The following is a 16,398-nucleotide window of genomic DNA, read 5'->3' as shown; positions in this document are numbered from 1 at the left end:
GCTACAAATCCGTCTGACCTCCTGCTTTAGCTAATGAGACACAGTACTCCAGAGAACTGTGGAGATTTATTTTTATTCTATTATCTCCCTCTGTTTAGAGAAATGATTAATTAAAAAGTCTTATGCCATTTTGACGTTAATCACTTGTGGATACGTCTAATTACTGGTTTCCGGTATCAGATCCGAGAGGCTGTTGGAGAGGATTCAGAAGCAGTTGCTTAAAGGGATAGTTCAACATTTTTGGCAAATTGGCCCATTGCCATAATCCCTATAGTTTTAGGAGATCTTTAATTGTCGGTGCAAGCTATTTTTAGAACGGCGGAGCAGAGCCACGAGCTGCTCAGGGCTACGCTACGGAGGCTCATGGGATTTCTTGGTTTCCCTCATCAAACTCATCAAATACACAATCCAACAACTCCAAAACGCTCTGGTGGACAAGTTGTGATCTGCACATTCACCACGCTATGAGATAATATCGGAACGTTACGAGTTGTTTTCGAGGTAAATTCATGCAAAACCACTCATGCACGTTCCCGTCGGGGGCAGTTTTTCAGCAAGCAGTCTCTGCATTTACCTCTAGACAAACTCTGTCTCGTAACGTTCTGTTATTATCTCATAGCGTGGTGAATGTGCAGGTCACAACTTGTCCACCAGAGTGTTTTGGAGTTGTTGGATTACTCCTAAAACTATAGGGATTATGGCAATGGGCCAATTTGCCAAAATGTTGAACTATCCCTTTAAAAACAAAATCTTTTCCCCCCTCAGTGTCCGAGCTGAACTTGTCTATAACGACTTGTCCGTCTTATACTTTTTATATGTGTACTGACTGAGGCAATAACATTTTGTTGCACATCTTTTCCCGCCCCTAGGCGACTCTCTGCTGAAGCACAACGGGATGAAGTTCACCACCAAAGACAGGGACAACGACCACTCGGAGAACAACTGCGCCTCCTTCTACCACGGTGCCTGGTGGTACCGCAACTGCCACACCTCCAACCTTAACGGCCAGTACCTGCGCGGTCAGCACACCTCCTACGCCGACGGCATCGAGTGGTCCTCCTGGACGGGCTGGCAGTACTCGCTCAAGTTCTCGGAGATGAAGATACGACCCACCCGCGACCCGGATAATAAATGAAACTGACGAAAGAGAAAGAAAGAAAGGAAAGAAAGAAAGAAAGAAAGAAAGAAAGAAAAAAAAGAAGAAAATTTTTTGAAACATTACAAACCAGACAGCTAGGCAGAATTACATGTCTTGATATTGTTTATTCACTAAAACATACCTCTTTGAGTTTAGTTGACTCTGCTGTTTCCCTCCTGATGTCTCTCTTCCTTCTTGCTCCTCCTGCTCTCATCACTCAGCTAATAGTCACGCTGGCTGCCATAATCCCTCCCCTGCTCCCTTTTCTTTAAAAAGATAATGCGTTGGTGATGCCCTTATTTTGGATCACTCAGTGCACAAAGGAAAACAAGCATATACTATACAGTTATGAGCGCCCTGAGCCCATGCACAGTCCACTGCACTGGCTTTACTCAGTCTGACGCGGTGGTCGGAGCATCGCCCTGCAGAACCACACACCAGTGATTTCCTCCTGTCATGTAACTCTGACCTCCCATCTGCGCTGACATGGCACTTAGACTGGAGTCCCGTTTCACTGCCCGTCGCTATGTAATCTGTGAATGGAGGAAGGGGAGTCGCTCCAAAAATGACAAACCCCTTCACAAAATATGAGCATGAAATACAAATTGTCCTTTTTTTCATCTTCTTCCCCCCTCCTCCCTCCCTCCCTCCCTTCCTTCCTTTCCTCTGCAGTGGAGAGTTTAGAGTTTCAGCAGTGTGAAGGGACCGGGCACAGTGGTGCAACTGCTCTATGTCACATTTATGTCCCTGTGAATAAGAGGCAGAAGGGGTCGTGACAAGAAGTATGTATGTGTGTGTGTGTGTGTGTGCGCGTGTGTGTGTGGCCTCGGTTAATGAGAGGGAGACGGAGAGAACGAGGAAACAATCTGACAAGGGGTTAAAGCAATCGAGAGGAAGAAGTGGGAGTTGGAAAGAATGAATGAAAGAGGAGAAGAGGAGGAGGAGGAAGTGGTGCAGATGAGAAAGAGAAATGAAGAAAAAGAAAGCGACAACGCAGGATCTCATTCATCTGACTTGGGCCATTAGGGAGCATATTGGGCACTTTGTCTGATCTGCCTGCCAGCTGACTACTGGCCAACTGATGCAGCACTCACAGATGGTAACCCAGCACTTTTTTTTGCGCGCGTGCGTGTATGCGTGTGTGTCCGTGCATGTGTATGTGTGTGTGAGTGTAGGACGGAGAAAGACGGACAGACAAAGGCCCTCAAATACGATCAATTTCCTGTCATGAGTTCAGCAGAGCGTCTCAATTGACTACAATGTTTATCAGACTGACTAAAGGTGAAGCATGACTGGCAGATAGTATACCTCCGCTCTCGCCATCCCAGTCGTTACAATGAAAGAACGAAGCCTCCAACGTGTGAACAGTGTCACAGGAATGAGAGTGGGCCACCAGATCACAACATTTTTCTTGGACCTGTGGTATATTTTTGCCAGCAACCTCCCTCCTCCTCCTCCTCCTCCTCCTCCTCCTTCATCCCCACTCCTCTATGATTTGTGCTCTGTTTTTTCTTTTGGTTTGTTTGTTTTTTTTATTTTCTCCTTTCCAGGTGATTGTTGTGGGATTTGTTTTTTTGCGTGACACAGTTTCACTTGTCATGCAAACAGAGTTACGTTTCTGTAAAATAAGATTTGACACTGTCGTTTTTCTGTTCAGTAGGAAATCCTACGATGTGTGATGGCAGAAACAAAATTGCCTAAAGCAAACAAAAAAAAAAGAGTTTGAAAGAAAAAGAAAAAAAATATATTATGAAGAAAAAAAAACACGTGGGCGGAAAAATAGTGCAATTCAGATTTTTCTGTCTCTCTCTTTCTCTTTCTTTATTTTTCTTTTCAAAATCGGCGAATCGACTTTTTTGCAGTTTCACCGAGTTTCTTTGGATGTACTAAAAGCTTTAAAGATATCTGTAGATTTTATTGTACAGTGTGTATGACTTTTAGAGCATGTGAATCTGTTTTCTTACTATGCTAAAACACAAAGAGAACTGAAGCACATGGACTTGACTCAATCCACCGGTGAGAAAAAAAACAAAAAAACAAAAAACAAAACAAACAAAATGAAATGAGATGTATTTACAGAACTTCTATCCCCTTCCCCTTTACCTGAGCAACAGGTGGGAGCGGCTCCTGAGCTGAGTCGAATGTGAATGATAAAAAAAAAAAGGGAGGAATGTGATGTGATTATCCCCTCAAGCACACGCCCGTTCAAACCTGCAGCACAAATATACAAAGGCACAAACATGGGAGAGGTCTGTTCCGGATGCTCTCGGCTCATTTTGCTGGACATTATGTGGATCTTCTCAGTGGTTCTCAGTGTGTCGCTCCGGCTGACAGTGTAGCAGTGAGAAATAACAAAACTTTGTAGTGAAAACCTCGGACACTGGAACTGGAGCTGTGAGGTTTTCCTGTCATGTCATCGCTCGGACGGACGGACGGACGGACGGTGGGATCTCTCCCTCCGCACAACAACAACAGAACATGTGCGTGTTCTCTGAACGCACAGCTGTACAGGCCGTGTCCTGGTGGACTCAGTCTCAGTGCCACCACCACTGTTCAACATGAAAGCACAGACACCTGTTGCAAGATGCTGATACTGATACTGATGTTATTGTGGCACAGACGACGTGTGATGTAAACGTATACGGATAATGTCAGAGGATATATAAAGAAAATTATAATGTGGGGGAAAACGTGAAGGTGAAGGAACTGGAGTGTGTGTGTGTGTGTGTGTGAGGATGTGTGCAAATGTGTGTATGTGTGTGTGTGTGTGTGTGTGTGTCTCTCTGTACTAAACGGAGTGCGTTTGCGTGTGTGTGTGTGTGTGCGCGTGAATGTATGTATGTGTGTGCACATGTGTGTGCGTCGACAGTGTCTCTGTGTGTGTGTACACATATATGCACATGCTTTGGTTTGTACATGCCCATGTGCATGAGCCAGATGAGAGAGCGGGAGGCTGAAGTGCGTCTCTCTGTGGAAAAACTTTTGAAGTCATGTGATGCTTATGTACAACTTGCCTCCCCTCCCTCCTCCCCCTCTCCCCCTCTCCCCCCTTCTCTCTCCCTCCTCCCCCTTCCTGCTATTTGTGTTGATAACAGAGAGATTTACATAATTATAAATGAACTATTACTTATTGTGATTGTGAACCCCCATTAGAGTGGACACCGACTTCTGGTACTGTGTTGAACTGCGCTCGTCCCCCTAAACCCCTCTTCCTCCTCCTCCTCCTCCTCTTCCTCTTCCTCTTCCTCCTCTTCCCCTGCTCCAGAAAACCCACTCCCAAACTTTTAATTCACCTTGACACATTGTGCTCTTTGTATATGTTAATGCTATGTTGCCCTTTGTTATTTAAATGTAGAGACAAGTATTATTTGCCATACCCCCCCTCCCCCACTCCCCCCTCCCCTCTGTGTGTGTGTGTTTGTGTGTTTTTCGACTGAATGCCTTCCCGGCCACGCTCTCTGCTGCAGCTTTTTTTTTTTTGCTAAAGTCTCCAACGGAAGACATGATAAAAGAGTGAAATCAGAGGCTCTAATCATTCGCTCATTACAGTGCATCAGCACCCTCCTGATCGACCCCCCCCCCCCCCCCCCCCTCCCCTTCCCCCCGGTCCCCAAACCTTCTATCTTTCTTACTGTGTACCTCCTTAATTGCCTTAGCCTCTGCTGCCAATTCCCCCTCACTCCACAGTACACACACACTCCTAAACCCTCCTGCCTCCCTCCCTCCCTCCTCTCCACTCAGCTCCACTCTCTCAGCCTTTTTATTGCTCTGCTTTTTTGCCCCCACTCCCCGGTCCCTGCCCTCCTAACCTCCCTCCAAACAACTCCCTCCGTCTCTTCGTCTCCTCCGTCCTCCTCTCCTCCTCTCCTCCCAACCCTCAGTCCTGCCATTCCTTCAGTCCCAGCGCAGAACTAACTCTGTTCTCCTTTTTATTTCTCCTTTTAATTTTTTTTTTTGGTGAAGTACTATAGATTGTTTTTGCTGAATCTTGATAATGTGTTTTAATGTTCTTGTCAACATTTAATAAACATTCACATTTTATAAATGGGGAACACCCTGAAGTGTGAGCGTGTGTGTGGATGTGTGTGTGTGTGTGTGTGTGTGTGTGTGTGTTCTGCACTTCCCTCTCTGTGTGCATCCATGCATGCTTTATTGCAATGCAGTTGTGAATTTGTTTTTAATCAAAAAACGCTGATTTGATCAAACCAAGCAAGCAGTGAACATTTAGTTTAGTCTTTTATCTGACAAACGAAAACCCTGTTAATGTTTTTGGAACATCGAGTCCAATAAAGTTACAACAGAAGAAAGCAGTTTGGTGTGAAGAGTAAACCACACACGCCCAGAAATGTGTAAATGCTTTACGCTTCAGCTTCATTTGAAGATAACATCTCTAACTCTTCTACAACTGAGGTAAATTGAATTCTGTTTATGGAGCTCAAAGATTAAAAACCATTACGTGTCTTGCTATAAACAGCGTTCCCATCACTATTGATATTCCACTGAACCCAATGAAACCTAAATGACAGCTCATTTTGCATTATCTACCTGTGTGCAGCTGTCATCACCAAGAACAAGATTATGCAGCATCACTGCCTGCATAGAAATTAGTCAAATATTTGAATGGAGATAATAACGATAGGGCAAGTGGAGATATCAGAGGTAATTAAATAGCTTTTAATTAGCTTCCTTTAAAATCAAGCTCTATCTTAATTTTCATAGCTAAGTGGCCTTGGCTGCACTGATAAGTAGCAACATGGGTGGAGTTTTTTGTGGGTTTTTTTTTTTTTTTTGGTCCACTTTTCAGGACAATCCAAGGTACCACTAGAAAGTCTATTAAGTTTCAAGAGTTATTTGTGCTTAAAAAGTGGCTCGTACGTGTTTAAAGAGTGGGTAAGAGCATATTTAGGTGAATACTTCACAAACGAGGTCAGTGGAGGGAGTAATGTGATGCACTACTTGTAGAAGCTGTGTTTTTTTTTGTCATTTGCTTATTGATCGATCCAAATAAGCCATTAGGAGAATGAATGATTGTGCCAGTTCCAAGATAAACAGGTTAGACAAGTTCACTTTGGGCTAAACTCACCTGGCCCACTTTAAAAACTTTTGTTTCATCGCCACAGTAAAAAGCTGATCTCACATCCGAGGATGTCACTTGTTCCACATCACGATGAGAGGATCAGATTAAAATGTGTACCTGTAAACACTACAGAGCTAATTATGAATTAGTTAGTGTGGTGGTGAGTGTGTGAGCAAACTGTCGCTCAATTACGCTCACAGCCGAGAGTAGCACAGTGTTTGTTTGCAGGCTTGCTTCTGCCTTCAAATGTAAGCGCAGCATTCATTCACATTTAAACCCTGGCTTGATCTTCACCAAGTCTTTAGGGCAAATATCAGGCTCATTGCTCACTTTGGCAGGTCGCATACAGTGAGGTCTTTAGACCTTTTTTTTTTTTTTGCTGCTAACAGCCGTCTGTTCCTCCAGAAAACAAGGCTGCTGAGAGCAGTGGGGCTGAACTGAAACAGTAAAATGAAACATTGAGCTGAAAGACCCTAAAACAACTGAGCAGATCTGCAGAGCTGCATGTAATTCTCACTGGATTCTTCACTACAAGCAGCCCCTCCCACATTACTGACAAAGAGTTGAATGTGTAAATAGGATTAGTGCAGCTTTAATACCTTCATTCATTCATAATGGCCAATAAACCTGTTTGTTGTACAGGAAGATACCAGTCAATTACAATCAAGGATTCTTAGAGACCACGAGAGAGGCCTTTCTTTATTTTGTGCAAAAAAAATTCCAAATGAATATCAGGCAGCCAGTTGTTGAACATATGTACAGTGAAAAAAATGTGAAATCGAACAAAGAGTCAATATTAATTACAGCAGTGATTGGTTCAGCAGCCAAATGCATTCACACCCCATCATTGCAGCCATTAAAGCTGTACTGTAGACCTTTTAAAAAGAACATCAATGAGGTTTACAGTGTTGTATAGATAAACAGTATACCCAGCAATTTCTTCACATTTTTGTCCCAGAGCTTTTTTCTTATAATAAAATCAGATTTCCTATAATATTTCTCGGAAGCATCAGCAGCATAAACAGCATCACTTTCCACTGTTTGTTCTGCAGTATTAGTCAATTCCTTTCACATACTCACATCCACAGCACAAAGACTGCCGGCTATGTGCTGGTATGTGTGATATGTATTCTGTGATTGCACAGCTTCTTAGACTTTGAGTATTACTTGACTGATTCTATTGCCTTGTTGCCTTTCTGTTTACTATTTCTATTGCGTTTTATATTTGGGTTGTAGTGTTAGATTCGGTTTCCTTTAGCCTCCTCTCTTGAAACATATTACTTGTTGCAACTCCACCGACCCACACGGATCAACAGTTTCATCTTATTTTATATGAAATACAGTTCTGTCTGTCCGCTGCCGGAAAATCCTGCTATGAGGTGAGTTCTCGGAGCCGGCTGATAATATGTCAGCGCCGTATAGAGCAAAACAGGGTAACACAAATAATTCCTGATTTTGAACATCCTCGCTACAATCCCTCCATGTTTTGAAATCCTGCAACATAATGCAACCTGTCACTGATCGAATTTTTTTTTTACGTGGCCAAGCGAGGTCGAGGCTCAGGCCAGCGCGGTGCATCCATTAATTGCCTTGAAGGAGTGTGAGTCATGATAGGAAGTGTTGACAGAGAAACGTCAAAGAGGGATTGAAGCCGTGTGATCTAGCTCTTCAATTCATTTCAGTTCAAAAGGAGAAGAATGATGTCAGCGACTGAACTCCTATCTCTGTGGAGCCACTAGATGCACGAGTCATTCAAGTCTGGTGTCGACGCTGTGTGTGACGCCGGCTGTGCCACTCAGTCCCTTCAAAGAGCAGAGTTGGCAGCACAAAACTGTTTATTTGTGGAGAAGTGTCAAGTTGTTTTAGACATGATCCCAACTAATACACAGATCCACAAAGGAAGCATGATGCAGCAGCATTGGGGAACCATTTTGTGCAATTTCTCATGTTGTTGTGTTGTTTCCTGACTTCCTCCAGCAGGAGGCTGCGGCTCTGTGTCCAGTTCAGGTTTACATCTGTCTCCTGTCCCGCTGAAAGGATTAATGTGAACAGGGTTAACCGAACCATTGTTGCTCCCTTTCAGCTTTAATTGTTGTAAAACGTTTGCAGAGAACTGCACAGGGACAAACTGGAAGGAAAAAAAGGGGAAACCACACTGAGCATTGGACACATTGTCAATGTGTGAGGAGGACGCTAATTAAATAAAGGCATCATGCTATGCAGAGATGCTACATGTGCCTCTCTCTCTATTGTATTTGGTTGTAAGCAAGCTAGCAGCACCTGAGAATCCTCTACCCCACCTTTACCACATAGTTGTGGTTGTGGGGGGTATTAGCATTCCTTCCCTGTGTCCTCTCTTCAGCATGCCAGCAGGGTAAGCATACAGATTAATCACAGCCATGAAAACCAACCAAACACATGAACACCTGACTGAAGGGGAGCATTGTATTTGTTCAGGCAGGACACATGCGTCATGCTTTGCTAAATCTATCAGCTAATTGCTACACACACCAATCTCCACCCATTGTCATAACACAGCAGGCCAGTTGAGTTGACTTGCTGTATATGCAGATTCTTGTTGTATGCACATAAGCGGCCGCAACATGTTTTTGCTGCAAGTGAAAGCTTAACTTCTTCCACCTCCCCTGCGCTTTATCTGATATAGTCCATACAGTAGCTCTGACACTGATAACACAGCTCTGTTGGTGTGCTTGCTTCACTCCGTGAACACCCGTGGGGGGATTTGCATTACAGCGAGGCTATATCTTCAGCATGCTCGCTGGGAAGGCAGGGGGCAGCTTACTGCAAAGGCATGAATGTCAAATGGAGCCGTGTTGCCATTTGTTGCTGTGAAACATTTTTATCTCTTAACTGGTGTGTTTCTGACTGAGTTAAATACATGGTGCTTTGTGTCGTCTTTAGTCACAGTCGGTGTATAATAAAGTAAATACATTTCATTTTATTCACCACTGAAAGGATGATCCTGCTGTCTGGAAGTGGCACAGCCATTGTGAAGCAAGTTTTTAAAAATAATAAAATAAAAAACACACATTAAGGGGCTTTGTGTTTAATATTTGATTTATATTCAAGTTGTTTATGGTTCATACGGAAGTGAGCACTTCTATGAAAAACACTGTGGGTCAGAAGTTGGTGAGTGTGTATCTATGGTGACGCCTCGCACAGACCAAAGAGAAATAGAAAAAAACAAACACAGTGACAGTGACAGTGTGGTCGGCAGTATCCTCTGAGCCGAATCAAATCTTCTGTGGTCACACAGGGAAAATACTGAAGACCAAACAAATCACAGCCTTGAGTTTGGACGGCTGCAGTGTGTGCACGCCAGGCGCTCTGCCACGCTTGTCATCATTTTCCCAAACTGCACCTGCAACTGACCATTAGTGTCGCGTGGATGCATGGCTGCAGCCTATCTTATATTATTTTTCACTTGCATTATTCTCTTCACACAATTCTCCAAGTCTCTTCATGTGGCTTACCTGGGGCCAAATGGGGGCCAGTCACATGACACAGTGCACACATGCAACACAACAGCGTTTTCGTGACTATACTGTACCTGTGTGCCTGTCCTCATGCTGTGCAGTAGTTCTGTGCAGATTATCAGAAAGAGCACAGAGGTTATTCTGTATGCAAAATTAGACTGTTTTAAAGTTCAACATTTTGGCAAATTGGGTTAGCCATTAACCCATTGCCATAATCCCTATAGTCATAGCAGCAGTAGTAGCAGTTGGAGTTGTTTTAGAGGTAAATGCAGAGACTGCTTGCAGAAAAACTGCCCCTGAAGGGAACGCGCATCAGCGGTTTTGCATGAATTTACCTAGAAAACAACTCCGTCTCGTAACGTTCCGTTATTATCTCATAGAGTAGTGAATGTGCAGGTCACAACTTGTCCACAAGAGCGTTTTGGAGTTGTTGGATTCTGTATTTGATGAGTTTGATCAGGGCTCAGCTCTGAGCAGCTCACGGCTCTGCTCCGCCGTTCTAAAAATAGCTCTAAAGGTAACAAACCTACTGCTATGACTATAGGGATTATGGCAATGGACCAATTTGCCAAAATGTTGAACTATCCCTTTAAGTTGTAAAATTAGGAATGTGATTGCTTTAACACTGTCAAGTTAATTCATGCTTTTATTTTTCTCACAGTGGGACGCAGTTACATCTCTACTGCAGAACGCACACCCATAATTACACCAGCTCTGCTTATTTTCTTCATGTGTGATCAGTTAAGTAAGTGAACTTCCAACACAACACAATGAGTAATGACCCCTCTGTGGCTCTCTTGGCACTTTTAGAAGACCTTGCAGAAGGAACAGGACCATGCTGATTTTTTATTTGTTTGACAAATGACAAATGATAGCATAAAACGCTCACAGAGATGTTGACCTGAAAGCTTTCTGCTTTTCCTGCAGTCTGAGCCATGGGGAAGTTTTATAGCGTTTTCAATTTGTTTCTTTTTCTTTGTTCTTTAATGTAACCTTTATGGTGACTTTAATTTAATTAGTTGATTTCATCACGCTGTCCTCTGTGCATGAAATAACCCATTTCAACTTGCATCAGGGTCTCCATCAAGTCGCTGACAGCTCTGCCGGCAGTGGTTCAGTTGTGTTCCAGTGGAGATAGTGCCTGTTTTTCCTTTACTTTAATGTCAAGGTTTTCCTCTAGCAGTATGTGCTGCACATATCTTACATTACTAACTGCATTAGGGACTCTTTGCTGCAATATATTTTCTTTTCCCACAACTGCACAGGCCTCCCATTTCTCCTCTTTGCTGTCAACACATGCAAGTAAAACATAGTTGCAAGAGTCCATCACTGACATGCCAGCTACAAACGGGAGAGAAAAAAAGTGCATTTTGTGACATTTGGATGAAACTGGCACATTCAGAGCATATGCAGAGAAGCAGACTATGCTGCAATCTCAGAGAGGGTTGAGATTTTATTTTATCTTGTTTAAGTTTATTTTTACTAGTAGTGAACTTCAATCGCCTTGAATTTAAGCAAACCACAAAGTGCAACAGTTTCAATGCAAAAATATAATGAATGTGCAGATTTTTACCTGTGACTTTATCTGTGAAAACATTGAGTAAGCACTGCAATGTACTCGTTTCTAATTCTCATTCTCGCTCTCTTTCTAAGTATCGATCCATGCACAACACCTTTTGTACTTTTCTTGTCCTTCCATAAAGCATTCTCACTGTATGTGGATGAGTTTGCTCCATTCCTCTGAGAACAATGTAAACACACAACAAGCTCAACTTTTTACATCTTATCTTGCAGATAAAGTTTTCACATCGTATCCACAGATACAAGAAGTTGTTTCCAACTTCAGATTGTTGCACCATCCACATTCAAGATCAGAGAGATACATAATACCCCTTTCGTCAAAGTGACTGGTCTATTGTTCTCAGGGTTTTCATGGTACAATGAGATTGCGCTACGTCATCAGTTATGTCCCTCTCCGCTGTTTATATATTTATTTATTGGTTTATTTAACAGGCACAATTCAACACTAATCAACAGTATTTAAAATAAACTGTAAGTGAGTTAGCCATTTAGGCTAATTTTCATCCCTGTCACTGGCCAGGTGCTAAAGGCAACCTAAAAACCGAAAAAGGGGCAACAATTAAGCAATGCATTAAAGTAAAATAAAATTTGACATAGTGGCATAATGACAACTCACGGTGGCAGGTGACACTTAGCAGCACTGGCATGCAGACATAACATGCAGACAAAAACAACTGCAGCTAAAGACACATGCAAATAGCACATAAAGCTATGACATTAGCACAAACAATAGCAAGCATTAAAAAACAGGGCATGGATATGCACATGAGACATGACAAAGCAAGTGGCTTAATGCAGAGGTGACCACGTCACTACGTCATCAGCTATGATCATCATTATTATAAAGCTGAAAATTGTGCATAAATACTGTGGTAGTATCAAAGTGCACACAGCCACGATTCAAAAACTGTGTCTTAAACGTGCTGTCAGGACTTCTGTAACTTTGTGATGTCACTCTCAGCCATGCCTCAAGCCCCGCCCACTTGGACTCACCATGCGCTATCCAAGTGTTTACTTCAAATACACTGTATTTTCATTTGACAAAAACTGTCCACCATAATACCATGTGTTTTTAATAGCTACTCAATGATTAAAAACAGGTCCCTCCTTCTAAAAGTAACTTCTTGTTACAGTGGACAGCAAATCAAACACACATGTAACAGGTAAAACATAGACTTAGGCTTATACATGTCCATGAGTCCACTAGACTTTCCCTTGTAAGTAGTTTCTTTAAATATTTCATCTGTAAATGGAATTACAGTTCATCGCACTTGAAGCCACACAGACCACTCTTCTACTGTACAGTATAAGTGTCGTTTCTGGTCCATGTCACCAACACTAAAAAAGTGGGATTTATCAGTTTTTGTTGGCAATATCTGAACTAAATTTTAATCTTTTTATCAAACCATTTTCTCAGATTGCCACAATAGCATAAATAAACAATGAACTAGCTACATTCTCCTGGTGAGAGCTGCAGCACAGATAGGCACAGTTTAATCATATCACAGTTGGTGCTTTTGAGCTTATTATCCCATGGAGAGTTTTAGTACAGGAACCTTTTTTTTTCTTTTCTTTTTTTTAAGAAAATGGTTATCCCTCTCTCTGGCTCTGCAGGGGTGTCATATCAAACTGGAAATGTCAGGGTGAAACCACACACATTTTACTAGAGCTTGTACTGTAAAGCACTGTGAATGGTGCAAGCTCTTGACATGTCAGCACCTTGATTAGTATAATAATCCAAGGGAAGAATGGGTGAGGAAATACTGAGGCAACAGCGAGTCTATTCTGCCTCACACTGACTGACATCTTTCTTTTAAATCAGATTCATGAAAACATAACCCCTGAAATTTTCCTCTCTAGCTCTCGCTGCCTGGAATTTATTTCTAGACAGTATTGAAGCAGCACTTGAAAAAATTTTAGTGTGGAATTCAGACCTTCGAATCGTTCAAAACATTCAGCATTTCTTCTTTTCAGTGGTTAGAAAGCGAATTGTCCTCCATTTCAAAACAAGCCCACAGGCCCCTTTTGTTGAGCAGCTTGTGATTATGCCCTATTGTCAATATTTGAAGGTGACATGTAGTGGCTGTAGTAATTATGACGGGAGCCGAATGAGAAGTGCGGTGAGGTGAGGTTGTATAAAGAGCATAAAAGTCCACATGGAGGAGGTGTTTCCAGTGGATTGATGGGTCAACACACACACAGGACTGTCCATGCAGGAGAGAGTGGGGGTTGATTCCCACATGCAAGGAGTTACTGTAATACGTAACAGAAACCATGATCTTATTCTAACCCTAACCAAGTGCCTAAGCCTGATTAAGTAGTTCTACTGCTGAAACCTAACAAAGCCATTATTTTAGTAACCATGCTGCCAACAATCGGTACACCGGTACAGCCGTGTGTTTATTATAGTAACCACTTTCCGGAAACACTCACATGGGTGGTATCAGAGGGTTAAGGTCAAGTGGGTGAGAGGTTATTTAGGTTGGAGGACTTGTTGGAGAAAACTATGACAGGAAACCCAAGAGAAAGAAAGAAAGAAAGAAAGAAAGAAAGAAAGAAAGAAAGAAAGAAAGAAAGAAAGAAAGAAAGAAAGAAAGAAAGAAAGAAAGAAAGAAAGAAAGAAAGAAAGAAAGAAAGAGATGATGTGCTGCACACAGCTCGTCCCTGGATCACAAATAAACATTGTGCTGAACACAATGCATTTCTTTCAACTGAGTCCAGAGTCTGACACACTCCAACAGACAACAGACATGCAACCATAACCGGGAACCCGTTTCAAGGCTCCGGCTCTGGCAGCAGCAGTGACAACCCGTATAAACCAAAACACTCAGCCTCAGCAAGAGGCAAAACTGAGCAACAGTCCTTCATTTCAAATGAGCGTTCAGATGTTAAGAGCGACTGAAAGGAGCAGAGCCATGCTGGAGGACAGAGCTCAGCATCTTCAGGGCTCAGTTCGACTTCGGTGCAGGTGACAGCCCAGCCAGCGCTGACTCTATACCACCTCCACCACCGGTTGCTGTTGATTAGTGAAAAGAAAAAAGCAATGCAAATGTGGATGTGAATAGATTTTATTCTGAATTGCAATGCATAGACATTTATGGGTGGCTGTGGCTTAGGAGTTATGGTTAGTCGTCCGCCAACCGTAAGGTCAGAGGGTCGATTCCTGAACCCACACTTGCCCTCCAATGTATCATCGGATGTATGAATGTGTGTGAATGATTAGCCTCCAAGCCGTGTGTGAAAGGGTGAATGTGACAATGCAGTGTAAAGTGCTTTGAGTGGTGTGACTATAGAAACGTGCTATATACTATAAGTGCAAGTCCACTTACCATTTATTGCCTTGCACAGATCAAGGGAGGAAAAGTGCAATATATAAGTCTTGAGCTTGATGTCAAGAGCTTGGTATAATGAGGAGTGGATCTTGATGAGCTTGACCTGGCACTGAATATAAAGGCCGCAGGTGGAAGGTGTGGAATTTGACAGGGACAGCGTGATTGGTGAGATCAGCTGTTAACAGAACTGTGTAAAAGGAGGTACACTTACAGTATAGCTTCATTAGCAAATGCAGAGCAAAATGCATTATTAATATGTGCATAGTCGCATTAATTAATTTAACATATTGTATTTGTGATTCTTAAAGCAGAAGTAAGCGGATTATTTGTGTTAATATAAGTCTTAAATAGTTATATCTTCCGACAGCAATCACTTATATAGAGTGCTTGGTCTGAAACACGGGTCTGTCAGTCACTCTGCTCTGCTGTAAGCCGAGGAGAAAACTTCTTGTATCCTACAGCCTTTATCCAATGAGGAGAGAGAACGGCATAAAGGGGCGGTCCTCTCTGTGTGTGCAGCCAAGGGATGCGCGTGAATGTGGTGACGTAGGGACGAGGGCGGGGACTGCTAACTCCATCGGCTGACAAGAAGTTATCCAAAACGACTGGATCACTTACTTCTGCTAATGTCAATCTCTTTCTGATTTTTGAAAGCAACTGGCCAAAGTCTTTGCATTCATACAGGACCCCATAGTGAGAAACTGTAGGAGACTGACAATACAGTTACCATGGTATCACCTCAATCATAGAGAAGTTAGTATCGGAAATAGAAACTATAGAAATGTAATGTGTGAAAGTGCAGGTTATTTATGACCTACTGGTGGGCTGTTTTAAAAATGAAAAAGAATATTTTATGTGAAAGAACTTTCCCTAAATAGTCCAGTGTATATATGTGTGTCCCTTAGCGCAAGAATGAAATTATGCAGTTTCCTTTCCTCAGGTATATACTATATAGTGAAAATATCATAGGCCAGATCGTCGTGTCTCCGAGCTGCTACCCTGGAGTCCCCGTGTTCCTATGGCTGTGACGTTGTTGTGCTTTAGGCTAATTGATGGTGCTGGCTGGTGGAAGGTCCCAGTGGGGCCCTGTGGGAGCTGTGGATCCAATATTCTCCCTGACAGACACAGGCAGAGGTAACCTGGGAACCTGCTTATTACTAGTGACACCTCACAAATATGGAGCAGCGGCTAATAACTAAGCAGACCCCATGAGAGCCTTTGATGGAAGGATGCTGGCGAGGGGGAACCGAGCTCTCAGCTAACAGGCTTTTATTGAAATTACACAAAAGGTGCTCACGGTTTGTGATTTTAGGGATGAACTAGTCCTGTATCGGTAAACCTATAGTATTTGTCTGAGTTTGTGGGACGCAAGCACAGCACGGAGTGGATGTATTGATGTGAGTGGTATGAGGATCATCGCAGTGGACGCGTCTGTGGAGAATGACACAGTGGAAATGGTTGTTTCTTGACTCAAACAGCTAAAGCTCACATAAAATGCTTCATTAGCTGGCGACGCCTTTTTGTATGTGTTTGTGGTATATTATCCTCAATTCAATTCAGCAACTCAATTCAGTTCAATTTGAATTAGAAGAATGTTAGGCACTTCATTTGTGAAGAGTGACAATTTATATTCTTCCAGAATAAATACAAATGTTACAAGAGAGAAAGGCAGTAAGGCACACACATACATTTATGAGCTTAAATAAAGATGTTAGATTAGTTGTTTAGTAGCCTAATAGATGAAGGTAATGATAGATTCAAAGTCTTGTTTCA

General features: G+C 42.5%; 1 protein-coding gene across 3 annotated transcripts in view; it reads left to right on the top strand.

The window, feature by feature from the left end:
- The window catches only part of fibcd1b (fibrinogen C domain containing 1b), a 103,514-nt gene extending 102,218 nt beyond the window's left edge, over positions 1–1,296 (top strand). For all 3 annotated transcript variants that reach the window (XM_085793067.1, XM_085793069.1, XM_085793068.1), the window contains one exon: positions 870–1,296. In XM_085793067.1, coding sequence (XP_085649193.1) covers positions 870–1,135 — 266 coding nt within the window. In that variant the 3' untranslated portion in view covers positions 1,136–1,296. The remainder of the gene's footprint in view (positions 1–869) is intronic.
- The last annotated feature ends 15,102 nt before the right edge of the window (positions 1,297–16,398 follow it).

This window comes from Trachurus japonicus, chromosome 12 (assembly GCF_045865225.1).
Source record: "Trachurus japonicus isolate A0001 chromosome 12, Traja_1.0".
NCBI lineage: Eukaryota > Metazoa > Chordata > Actinopteri > Carangiformes > Carangidae > Trachurus > Trachurus japonicus.
This window is presented reverse-complemented; position numbering and strand designations above follow the sequence as displayed.